General features: G+C 33.2%; 1 protein-coding gene across 2 annotated transcripts in view; it reads right to left on the bottom strand.

Annotated features, from left to right (window-relative positions):
• LOC118190972 (sodium/potassium/calcium exchanger Nckx30C-like) overlaps positions 1–13,086 on the bottom strand; it is a 206,838-nt gene that overhangs the window by 63,180 nt on the left and 130,572 nt on the right. For both annotated transcript variants that reach the window (XM_035361770.2, XM_035361764.2), the window contains exon 3: positions 4,507–4,609. In XM_035361770.2, coding sequence (XP_035217661.1) covers positions 4,507–4,609 — 103 coding nt within the window. The remainder of the gene's footprint in view (positions 1–4,506; positions 4,610–13,086) is intronic.

Below are 13,086 nucleotides of genomic sequence, written 5' to 3'. Positions count from 1 at the left end.
CCCTGATAGCAGCGTGATGGAATCAGGACTTAGAGACCCAGGGCCCATAGGCACTTGACATTTGGGCCCTCCACCATCTCGAAGCTATTTTGGAAATTTAGCAAATTAAATGCACTAGTACAGAACATATAATTTTCAGAATTCAGAATAATACAGTCTATGTTACGATAGTTATGCTATTCTATAAAATTCATAGTAGTACAAGTTTTGAGACTGGTTGTTAATAATAACAATAGAGTAAACATTATTTTGTTTTTGGTCGCTATGGGTTACCAGACTAGCAGCGTTGAGTCGTAGTAGGCAAGTAGCCACATTACTCCCCCTCCAGTGCTACCGATACCTTATAAATACTTTGCGTTGATGCGAACTCGACGTCCCGAGCGTGTTCTTGTCGTAGCATCTGATAGGTCGGAAGTCGTGATTTCTGTCGAAGGCTTCGAACAGCTTGCACTGAAGTCTGTTGGAGATAGATGTGGTTCTTGAGAAGGAATTTGCGATGGTGAAGACATATTCTCTCCAGTGGCTTCTGGTGTCCAGATAAATGGCGGCTTAAGACGGTCGATACTAACGACGATTTCTTTTTCGTTGACCAAAATTTGAAATGTTTTTTCGTTTCGAGCTAGCACTTGAATGTGGCCCTGAAAATTGTGGTGCGAAAGAAGGCTTTAAAGCATCAAATCTGAGAAAACATGAGATGAGTTTCTAAGTTCTTTTATGCACGAACAGAGTTTGTTTGCAATAAGCACTGACAGGCACTGGTTTGAGGCACTGGCACAGTTTTGAGATGCAGTTCTTAAGCTCATGCATGAATGTCACAGAATCTACATTGCAGGTAGATGGATTGACTGAATGTACGAAATTCCCAGGCAAACGGAGATTAGTACCATATACCAGTTCAGCAGAAGAGGCATTCAGATCCTCTTTTAACGCTGATCGAAGATCTAGAAGTACAGTAGGTAACACATCAATCCATTGTAATGCAGTGTGACATCGAATTGATTGTTTGAAGGAGCGATAAAATCCCTCGATAATTTCATTGGAACTTGGATGGTAGAGGCTTGTTCTCACTTTATAAGTGCCCAAATACTTAGTTAGTGACATGAAGAGTTGGGACTCGAACTGACGCTCCTGGTCAGTAGAAATCTGCTCCGGAACTCCAAATCGAGAATCCAAACGGTGTAAAATGCCTTTCCCACCGCATCAGCTGAAATATGTACCAAAGGAACGGCTTCGGGCCAGCGATTAAATCGATCAATGCAAGTAAGAATATAGGAATATCCATTAGAAGGCGGCAATGGGCCGACCAAGTCGAGGTGCACGTGATTGAAAAGAGATGAGGGCAAATTAAAATTTTTAAGTTGGGTTGTGGTGTGTCTGACAATTTTAGATCTTTGGCACTCCAAGCACGAACGTGTCCAGTTGGATATGTCCTTTTGCATTCTAGGCCATACGAAATGGTGCTGTATCAGTTTCCTCGAAGCCTTGATGCCAGGATGTGACAGACGATGTAAGTGACTAAAAATGGCATGGCGAAACACGGAGGGAATATAAGGTCGAAATCTTGGATCCCGAACATCACAATAAAGTGATTTTCCAGGTGACAGCTGCATAGGATGCAAGTTGAGATTGGTGGAAGATTTGCTTTTTAAGAGGGTTTATAATTCTGAATCCCGGTATTGTTCATCCGCAAGGGCAGCAAATTTTATTGGCGACAAAAAGGCGGTGGCTTAACTGCCACTCGCGCCAATTGTGAAGCAGCATCGTTGTCAACCATTTGTTTTAACCAAACAATAGGAACCGCTCGTCCGTTGTCATGTTGTATGCGAGCTGCGAGCGAGATGAACGACCGTATCTCAACCATCGACACAAGAAGGCCAGCGAGAGGAGAGTAAACTCAGGAGGGGGTAAGCTAAAAACTTACATTCCTAAGTAGGCGAATCTCGCGTACGCACACACTGCGCAGTGAAACAAAATTTGCTTTCTGCGCAATGTTTGAAGTTGACAGTTGGCGCAGAGTACGGCTTACAAGAAAGAGGGAAAACGAAGAGGCCTAATTCTAGATTTGTTGCGCGCAGGGCTGGAAGTTATATTTTGAGCACCCTGTTTTGACAAAATGTAGTAAAAATCTTTATTACAATATTATTTTCAATAAAACTTTTTGATAATGCAAGCCAGGATTTTGAGCTTATGTAATGATTCCACCAGCGGAGCCGGGGCCTTGTAGGACTAGGCAGAAATCCCGCACTGGATGGAATACTGGACGGGAGGCAGATGAGGAGTTTCTGCAGCAGTCGATCACATTCGAGAAGTAGTTTTCAGGTCTTGGAGAAGGATGGTAAGATGCAATCACTCTCTCAAGAGCGCCCCGAACATGCATTGTAGAATTTAGGTTAGGAGATCTGGCTAGCCAATCCATGTAACGAATATCCTCACTTTTCAGGTTACAGTCGATCATTTGAGTCCCATGTGGACGAGAGTTGTCGTTCACTAACAAGAACCCAGGACCGACTGCACCCCTGAAAAGTCGAACGTAGGGGTCTAAGATCTCTACTCTATACCTCATACCAGTCGGGGAATTTTTGTCAAACACATGCAGGACAGCGTAGCTGCCGAATATATGCCTACCCAAACTATCCCTCTCTGCCCCCGTAATGATCCTTATCCCCAATAAGGAAAGATGGTATCATGTTCCAGGCCCTCTCCAGACACATTTACGGCGAGAATCAGCATCCAGGTTGAATCTCGCCTTATCTTTAAAAAGCACGGTGCTCCAATGAAATCTGGCCCAAGGCGCATATTTTCTTCACCATGTTAAAACTCGCTCTCTTGTATGCTTCAGTAAACTTCTGGCAAACAGCCCAATCTTATGAGGCCCTCGGGCAACTGCAGACCGTGAAACTAGGATTCCAGTGGCAGCATACAATACATATGAGAGCTGTAAAGCTGTAGCAATCTTGTGTCGACGAACTAAAAGTGCCAAATAACGATCCTTATTCATCGTTATGGATCTTGGTGCCGACCTGGTCCAATCTTCTCGATATGAATCAAGTGTCATGAAACTGTTCCCACAAATTGCAGATAACTTTGGGCACTACATTGAGAAGTCACCTGCGCTAGCTATTGGTCTGAATTCTCCGTCTCATTCCGTCATCCTTACATTAACGGTTGCTTGTTTCACCTGATACCTTCTAAAATTGACCAAACTCTTGCTTGAAACACAGCGAATGTCGGCACACAAATCGTCGAAACCCTCGTACAATTATATTCTCTTCACTATTATAAATCTGTAGACACGCACGTGAAAGCTCACGTATTTGAATCTGAATATTTGCATAATTTTGTTGGCGGCATAATGAATAACATTTGCTTGAATATCTTTGGTAAAAATAGACATATTTGCAAATTTTCTTAATTTTGCACCCGAGTGTAGAATTGGGTATAATTTATAATAATATTTTAAGCTTAATGTATGAAGTTCATTAAAGTTGATTTAGATTGGGTTTATTAATGGAATGTAACAAATATTTTTTAAAAAATTTCACCTACTACATACAATATTGTTAAATTCAAATAAATACTATAAAAATAATTTTAAAATTAAAATTTGAATAAATACTCTTAAATCTCATTAGCCAGGCTACAAGCAAACAAATAAATGACAACCATTTGCAAGCATATGGCTGATAACCATACCTTATGAGTATTTAGAAGTAGAAGTTTTAAATTCACACTACATTCTCTAATTACTCATAACGAAATTATGCATCCAAGCAGATATATGATTAAATTGTATTTTCACAATATATTAAGCTTACATATGCATTATTAAGTTTACTATGAAATCCGTCAGTGCTTGGGTATTTTTGAGAAATTATATTTCATTTCTACAGTTTTCTACCTATCATGCTTTCTACCCTCGTTGCCCTGATTTAAACGAAGGTAGTGTTTTGCAAATTACATTTAAAGAACATTTGGCGTTTTGTAAAATGTAAGACGAGTAGAAGTCATAGGACCGAATTATTAAAAGGAAAATTTAGTTTAGCTAATTTATTTACATAATTTAGTGGATTCCAAACTGTATTCCGAAGAAACTTGGGGCTTTTTACGCTTAAAATTATAATGGAATAATGAGTTTCATTTCATTTTAAACATAAATGTTTGCAACATTAATAAATTTTTAATGCTATTTTGACATTTATTTTTCTAAAGACGATAGAGGTTCTAACATGTTCGAGTCGAAACGTGTGAAGATAAAAAAAGACATAAAGTAACCTCATAGCTTCAGTAAAAAGACATTTGCACAATTCTTGAAGAGTGATGAAACACAACTATATTCTAAAATTATTTTAATAATTAACCACTTTTATCATGTTAACGAATTTTCATATTTCACAAAGCATTATAAGTGGTAAAATATGTATAAAGTATTGATATCATCAAAAAGGCATGTTATAAATTTTTTGGGGGATTATAAAATATTCAGGATCAAGTTTGTCTGTAACTTACCATCATGCAGAGGATCAATTGTGTGTATCATCAGTTGCAGAAGCCCCGATCGAAATTTGCTCCCTGCATGCAACATTGGTGTGCTCATCTTCCGTTTCGCCATCTGGTGAAGAAAAGGGCATAATTAATATTATATTATGCGTTAGAAACTCGGAAATTCGTGTAAATCGATGTAATACGTTGCCTGAACTGAATTAATGAAGCAAACAATTAACTCTCTTGGTACATAAATAATTTAATATTACGTTGATCAGAATGTACTGCAATATTTTCGTCTATAAAACACTCTTCTAAAATTCACACTTTCTTTTACAGGCCGTCAAATATTTGAAACTGCAGTACATCTAAAAATATCTTAACTAACTGGGATCACAACTCAGACAGATATTTGAAATATCCACATAATTTCCTTAATTTGTAGGCTAAATACATATTCACTGTAATGCAAGTTAAGATATTTTTTTCATTTATTCATTTTATTCCGAATAGATTATTGAGCTCCAAAAGAAGAACAGGAAATCTGGGTAACTATAAATTAAAATTGTTCATCTCTTAAATCTTTGTACTAAAGAAGGATATTTATTTTATTTAGTTTCTAGATATTAAATAGAGATAATTTAATAATCTTTCGTTTAGAACACTTTCGACGTATCAAGCTCATATACTGAGAAACGTTGATTTAATACTTTTGACATTGTAAGATATACATGCTAGTAGTTTGAAAGTTCTACTAGCATGTATATCTTACAATATAATAAGTTTTCTAGTAGTTTGAAAGAAACACCGTTCTTATTATTCAAATGAAAACTAATGAGCAGTTCATCTACTAATAACAAATAATGAATGCATAAAATTTGCAACGTAAGACATTGCTTTAAAGGATTTATTAGGCTTTTTGTGTTTGGAAAACAAAGAAAACATAAAGGTTTTCTCTTCGCCAGAAAATATGCTAATTATTTTGTTTCCAAAACTCCTAACATCAAAGAAATTGCATCCAAATGATCTGCAAGTAGGTAATTAATATTCTAAACAGTTTCAAGATGTTATTTTGAAATTATCTTCTCTGAAAATAAAATTTTGCTTCCTTGGGCTTTTAATCTATTAATGAAATATCAGAAATTAAGGAGAGTTCATGTACCTGTTACCAAAAAAAATTTTTATCTAAATAATTGCACGTGAAAGATAGATTATAAATATAAAATCTTTTGATGTTTTTATTTTGCATGTAAAATATTAAGCTTTGAAATAAAAATCTATAAATACAGACCTCAAAAAGATTACATTTTGCTAAAATTATGAATACGTTTCCTGATTAAAGTCAGTGACAACAGTTCAGTTTTAAATTAAAATAGTTATTAAAATATTTTATTCTATGGTACTTAGATCAAATTATGCAGTTTTGAAAGAATTTTAATCAAATAGATTCAATATTTTTGTCTAAAAAAGATAACAGATAAAGGCTAAAAATTAAAACATGCGCTTTATCATATGAACAATGGACATGGAAGATCTTATACGTTACTATCCTATATATGAATAGATGTTATTTTTAAATTAACTGTATATTAAAAAAATAATTCATGTCTAAACAAAAACAAAATTTTCTGTGATAATATATGAGGTAAGGTTTTCTCATAATTGATAATGACGATGGCTAGAAAAATAAAAATTTCAAAAATTAATGAAAAGAATGCTATAAATAAATGAATTTATCCTAAATGTGTAATGCAACTCTATAAAAATTTTCTGAAGATGAGGATTATTTAAGGAGATTGGTATCAAAGATAAAGGTTCTATGCTTTTAGAAAGATAGCATTCAGTGGTTACCCTTTGCGTACATATATATCGTATCCATAAAAGTCCTTATGCGACCTTCATATTTGCAAACATTGGTCCAGACATGTACTTCCAGTTAAAAAAATTTTTTGAATGGCAAAAATACCCATGTTTTGGCTCTCTGAAGTTTAAAATATCAGTTTTGTAAAAATTATGAAATTTTACATTTTAATGTTGTCTCCTAGTTTTTATCGTTATAGTTAATAAATGCTGACAGTCATCATAAAAAGTAAAATACAAAACGTTTGATACTTGCTTGATACAAAAATTCAACAATACATTTAATTTTTAAAATATTCAAGTAATGTTTTCTGAAAATTCAGGTACAAAACTATATAATTCTCGCACAAATGTATCTAAATTTACTAACGACATAAATTATACCTAAATTATAAATAGCAGATATCTAAATTATTTTGTAATTAAAAATGAAATATTAGTTCGGAAAAAAGGTTTTGAAGTTAAAAAAATTAAATGAAGAGTGTCAATAGGCAGACTGTTGTGAAAAGTTTTGATGAGCGCAAGCTTTTTTTCAAAATGGAGACCTTATTCACGTGCTCTTATGCAATTTATATTTTAGAAAACGGTGGCAACATTCCAGTATTGGCCCTGGCATAAATCAACTCGCATTAATTAAATATACACATATTTCAGCATAGTTTTGTTGTATTACTATTAAATTATAATCTTGCATAAGAATAAAATTGTTTGTGAATATTACTAGCTTATTCTTAGGATATGAATGCTCACTAATCATACGTGTGCAAATGCTTTAGGCATACCAAATGTAATAAAATTGTAAACTAAAGAAGATTGCATGGTATTAAATCACAAAGGAAGATATTTGAATAACATTAAATAGAAAAAAATCTGATGTGTACACCACATGATTTTCTTGTACGGAATATTAAATTATACGCATTTTTTCTTGCATTTCACTTAAACATATTGGATTGAATTAAATTTATTTCGACGCTAGCGCATAAACCACAATAGAATAAATGTACTCTTTAAAATTCACTCTATTTGTTTAGTATTCACTCTATTTGTCAATAGCGACATCATACGTGTCAACTATGATGGCCCTAGGTTCACTTAACAGTGTTCATATATATACAGTTCATTCATTTTTTAACTCAGAATGCACAAAATTTATATGATCTTAAGAATTATCTAATCATTGCCACATATTCTATTCAAATACTATAATAAATCGAAAACAATGTATAAAAGAAAGTAAGTAAACAATATCAAAAAAGAAACGTTTTTTCACAGACGATTCAGTATTTCTCATTCAATTCATTCAGTTTTCACTTCGCGACAGGCAAAAATGCATAAAACTCAAAATATCTATATTAAAAAGGGGAGTAGTATATAAGGTATTTCTCCCACTTTCCTAGCGTCCTTCGTGGTGTAGTGGTTCTGCACGCTGGGCCGGTATTCCAGAGGTCCGTAGTTCGATTCTCGGAGAAGGCGGTTGCATATTTTTTAACTTTTCTGCTTCCAATTAACCTAATGACTCTACAGATTGGCAACAAGTCTACTATTCTGTTGTTTCAAATGTAAACAAATATGTCCGCCATGTTATTTAAAAATTAGGCTTAACCGCACTTAAACGGCTTTTAAATTGTTCATAATTCTACAAATATTGCTTGCAGATTTACTAAAGGCATAAAAACCTTAACCGAAACATAAGAACAACATAATTCCATCATTTTTAAAGCAAAAAATGCACAATTTACAAACATATAAGAGTAAAGAAACTGAGATCACTGAAACGGGTAACAGAGTGGATATATATATATATAAATATATTTAGAAATTGTAGTAAGCTCGCCTAAAAGTTACCAGGAGCTGTTGCTCCAAAAAGTTCAACACGTTTTAAAAAATTAATACATACGAAAATCAAACCATTAAACGTGTAAAACATTAAAAAACAGATAAAAAATACAAATCAGATAAAAAAGTAAGCGGAAAATGGTAAATTAGCCCAACTCGACTTCCAAACTGGCTTTTCAAGGGAAATTTAATTTGTTTGAACGTCGAATTAAGCTAACCCCATTACGCGTTTCGCCAAAACAGACAATTGAAACTTTTTCGCTACAAAAATTTTTTAATTTAGACAAAGTGTCTTGGAAAATTTTATTAGTCTCAATTCTCTGTTAGAGACCACTCTGCCACCACTTGTGGCACCAAGCGCGTGCATCTGTTCATTTTTAGTCACCAACACTTGTGGCTACTAAATTAATTCATCACCACTTGTGGTTACTAAATTAACAGAAAATAAGAATGTAAAATGCACATTAACTTAAGATAGCTAATGACTGGCTCTTAGGTTAACTAACGCTAAATCGGCTGCACATAGCAAAGCCGAGTCGGTGTCGAACCCCGACTAGTTTCAAACTCGCAGAATAAACATCGAAACTAAGTCCGCTACTACCCTTTTTGAAATCTTGAAATGTACCTTCAATACTGCTTCTGAAACACATCTAAATTTGATTACTACTATAAAATTTTACATTCCAGCAGGAAACTGAAAGCAGAAAAGAAAGGAAAGTCAATTTAAAAATAATTGGTTAGAATAAATTAAATCCTTACAACAAAACTGATTTCGTTTTTAATTTAAAAAATGCCCAAACATATGCGTCATTTAAAACATTTGAATAACTGACAGTATGTGTCTAAGACTAACGATTAATAATGTAAAAGCTACTTAAAGGCTTTAATGGATACAAGACACTTTCACTGAAAGCATCGCCCGTAATTACACAGCCATCCCATGTTCAGCAGTAACTTACAAAGTACATAATTTATTCATTCACGTAGTTATTAATTCAATGAAAGCATATATAATTTACGAAGGATATGAGCTGTATCTAAATTCGCTTATACAAAGAAACGCATACGCGATACATTATTAAAGCAACAATCATTCGCCTACTCGAAAACAAAATTTATTACGCAGTACGATTGTTCAGTTTTTATTTCTTAGTAATCTACACTAAGAATTTCCATTAGATTTTGGAAAACTGAACTTGGATATGCCTTCTATTTCAACACAGTATAAGTACTGTTGGTCCTCGAAGAATTTCAGAATACTTCCTCTTTCCTATGCATTGGAACAAGAAAGGAAAAAGAAAGAAAAAAGAACTATTGAATCGAATACTAGACCATAAGAAAAGCAAAAGAAATGCCACCATTTTTTGTCTTAATTTATAGAGACAAATTTGAATTATTTTATAATAAGAATTGGAATGAAGCTAGTAAAGATATAGTTTTCAGCTAAAAAGAGATACGTAAAAGTTTCACTTTAAGGCTTTTATTAGCTCTTTTTTTAAATACTTTATACGGAAATACCTTATGCGATAATAAACGTACAGGATATCGTACAAATTTCTTCTGTCAGTATTGACAAACGTATTAAAAGAAAATCATCCAGTTTGAGTTGTTATAAAGTATGCTTTTTTTCCCTCACATGAGGGATTAAATTTATATTTTTAATAATAACCCGGTGATTATCAGCTCTGATATTACGGTTATATTTGGATTATTCAATTTATTTTAACGGCAGTTATTACAAGTAACTCAATAGATAGAAGGTTTTTAGATAGATATTGTTGAATTCATCTTGAAAATCAAAACTTTTTCCTTTCCATAAGCCTATTCCTTTCCATAAGTAGAACTGGTATTTTAAACAGTATTTCTTTAAAGTATATGCGTCGGATAATAAATGCAATTAAAGTTTAACTTCCTAAAAAATTGTAAAAATAATTAAGGCAGATATTAAGAAGTCAAGGCAAAAGCTTAAGCTTTGAATAACAGACACAGAAGAAAGAGAAAAGTTTAGCCGGATAAATAAATTTCCAGAGAGACTTAGTACGCAAATCTGTTAATCGCCTTATTTAAAACTAAGCAAATGATGGATTAACAAAAATCTCAAAAATATTTAGAGAAAAACCTTTATCAAGAACACTTTAAATGTTGTTTCGTTCAATACACAAATAAGAGGTAAAAGGATTAGGAAATTCAATAACATGGTGTTTGCAATATTTGTAGAGATTAATTAGTTAGAAGAGTTCAATAAAATCTAAAATAACCTACTTAATTTTACTTAAAAATGTAAAACCGGATAAAAACTAAGCAAAAGCAGTAGAATAAACTTAAACAATACAAATTATTCAAGGGAAAAATTACGAAGTTTTATTAAAATTTTATTTATAACTCTAGTAATGCCGACATGCTTGTTTTGATAAAAGTGATCGCAAATATTCCTGGAAAAATGTCAGAGAAATTGTCAAAAATCTAACTCTGCAACGAAGTAAAATAGAAGAAAGTTATCCAGGTTGTGTAAAACTATATGATTTACATGGACATTCATAATGCACTAATGTGAAATCATTGCTATTATAAGTTATCTGATATAAAATATAAAAAATATATTTTGCTTTGGACTGAAGTTAATTACAGATTAAGTTTTTGTTAAATGTAATGATATTACCATATCTGACGAATTTCTCTGTCAACATTTCCAGCCGCAGTGAGATATTTAATTCAAATATTTTTCTCATCACGTCTGCGTTGAGGTTTGTAAAATAGTAGCAGCATATTGTAAGACAGAGCCTGCAAAACCATTCTAATAACCGAACATCTAGGCCTACCTATGCCATATACAATTCAACGGCAACATCACAAAATTTTTAAAAACAGCATAACACAATACGTTTAAAATTCAAGATGCAATGTTAACTGTTGGTATACATTTTTACATTTTTTAAGTCTTTTCTAAGTTTATTATATCAATGTACACTTTTCTTAGTAAGATTACATACATTGAAATTTTTTTATTGTAACCTTTTGTGAGTTAACTTTATTTATTAAATTTCACGTCCTTCGCACCTTAACGCCACAGAAGTTCAATTCAATAGCAAAATCACAAAAATATGTATTTAAAAGCAACATAGCTTTAGAATTACCTGTAAAGTGTTAGAGGTTACCGCATATATTTTTATAATCGCTGTATTTTTATTTAAGAATTAGCCGTTTAAAATAGTTATCATAAAAAAAAGAAAAAATAATATAAGGATTTCAGTGCCTTCAGCCAGTTTAATTTCATGAAAATATTAAACGCTTCTATTTAGATATCTTATGATTTTAATAATTTTTTTATAAATCAATCGCATTAAATAACAAATAAAAATATTCTTATGGACTGTGCTTACTGTTTTTAAATCACTTTTTTTTTTTTACTCAATAAAATTCCAAATAAAATTTGAAAGCATCTTAGCCTTTACTGAATGGCATTATTTTGTTTTTGCCCTCCACAGCACATTGCTTTCATACAGCCGAGTTTGTTAATTAAAACTGGAAGATCTTACACTTTTCCGAATGACAACAGTTCTTCACGTCGGATATAAAAATGTTTTATTTCGAACTGTGTTACGATTGCTCTCTTTCAAATCGTTGAGTTTGTTAATAATAAAATATTCATTACGTTTTTATAACATGTGAGATAGCTAATAAACCATTTTCGAAATTCAAAATTATAACTTCCAGGTGCACACGTGTTCGGGTGGAGGGTAAAGTTTTTCAAAATTTAATGGCTACCGCCGTTTTTCACAAAGCAAAGGTCATACATACATAAAAAATCTTCATTATTTTATTTCTCAGGAAGATAATAAAATAATACAGGGCGATCATATTTGGTGGTAATAATTTGAAACGTGATGCAGTCGTTTATAGTGAACCGAAGCAAAATCCCATTTCGAAACTATTAGCCCCATTTGGGCGAAAAATGTCCTATCAAAGTATAGTAGTGTCCTATCAAAGAAACACATAGTTCACGAATTATAAGACACTAAGCATAACAAATAAAGGATGAGAGATAAGTCAACACATACAGTGTCCCGAAATGACGATAACAGTCCATTCAGTAGTCAAAGCTAAAAAAAATAAGTGTCCATGATGAAAAATCTGTAGTTATAACTGCCAGAAGGCGAATGCCATTAACAGGAGGATGTGAAGACTAGTTATCTGTTCCATGCGCAGTGTTTCAATTCTATTTGGTTTGGTGACGTCCTCAATGTATTATTGAAAATCATAAAAGAAGGTATTTCTCCCCCTTGGGTAGTATGCCTTTGTGGTGCAATGGCCAACACACTCGTCGCATATTCAAAAGGTCCAAGGTTCAAGTCCCTGCGAGGAAAATGCATATTTTTCATGTCTCCTGCTTCGAAGTAACCTAATAATAATAGTGGCCCGCGAACTAAAAACGGGGGTGGATGATAATTCTCCATTACCAGGATTTGGCGACTGGGTCCCCTAAAACCCCAGTCGCCCTTTAAAAGCAGGAGTATATAATATATTTCTTCTGTCTTCTTAGCATGCTTTCGTGGTGTAATGGTTAGCACAATAGGCGCGTATTTGAGAGGCCCGTTGTTCAAGTCCCGGCAAGGGCAGTGCTCATTTTTCATCTCTTCTGCTTCGAAATAACCTATGTCTCTATAGCATGTTTAAGCTGTGCCAGTGTTCGTCACAGAAGACTCAGTGATGAAAGAATCAAGATGCAGCTGACTTCCACGTACCCTTGTTACTAATCTCCAATATTTCGTATCTCATATACCTGCGTTTTTCAATATATGTTCGTGAGATATTTTTTGGTTATTTTCGCTTCTTCGCTTTGGCGAATTTATTTTGTGTCATCCTGTAATTTCCTGTTTTAATGTTCATGGAAAAATTGAATAATGA

The sequence above is a fragment of the Stegodyphus dumicola genome, chromosome 2 (genome assembly GCF_044657685.1).
Source record: "Stegodyphus dumicola isolate Sdum_Otavi_A_Nest chromosome 2, ASM4465768v1".
Lineage (NCBI taxonomy): Eukaryota > Metazoa > Arthropoda > Arachnida > Araneae > Eresidae > Stegodyphus > Stegodyphus dumicola.
The sequence above is the reverse complement of the archived record's forward strand: the minus strand, read 5'-3'. Positions and strand labels throughout refer to the sequence as shown.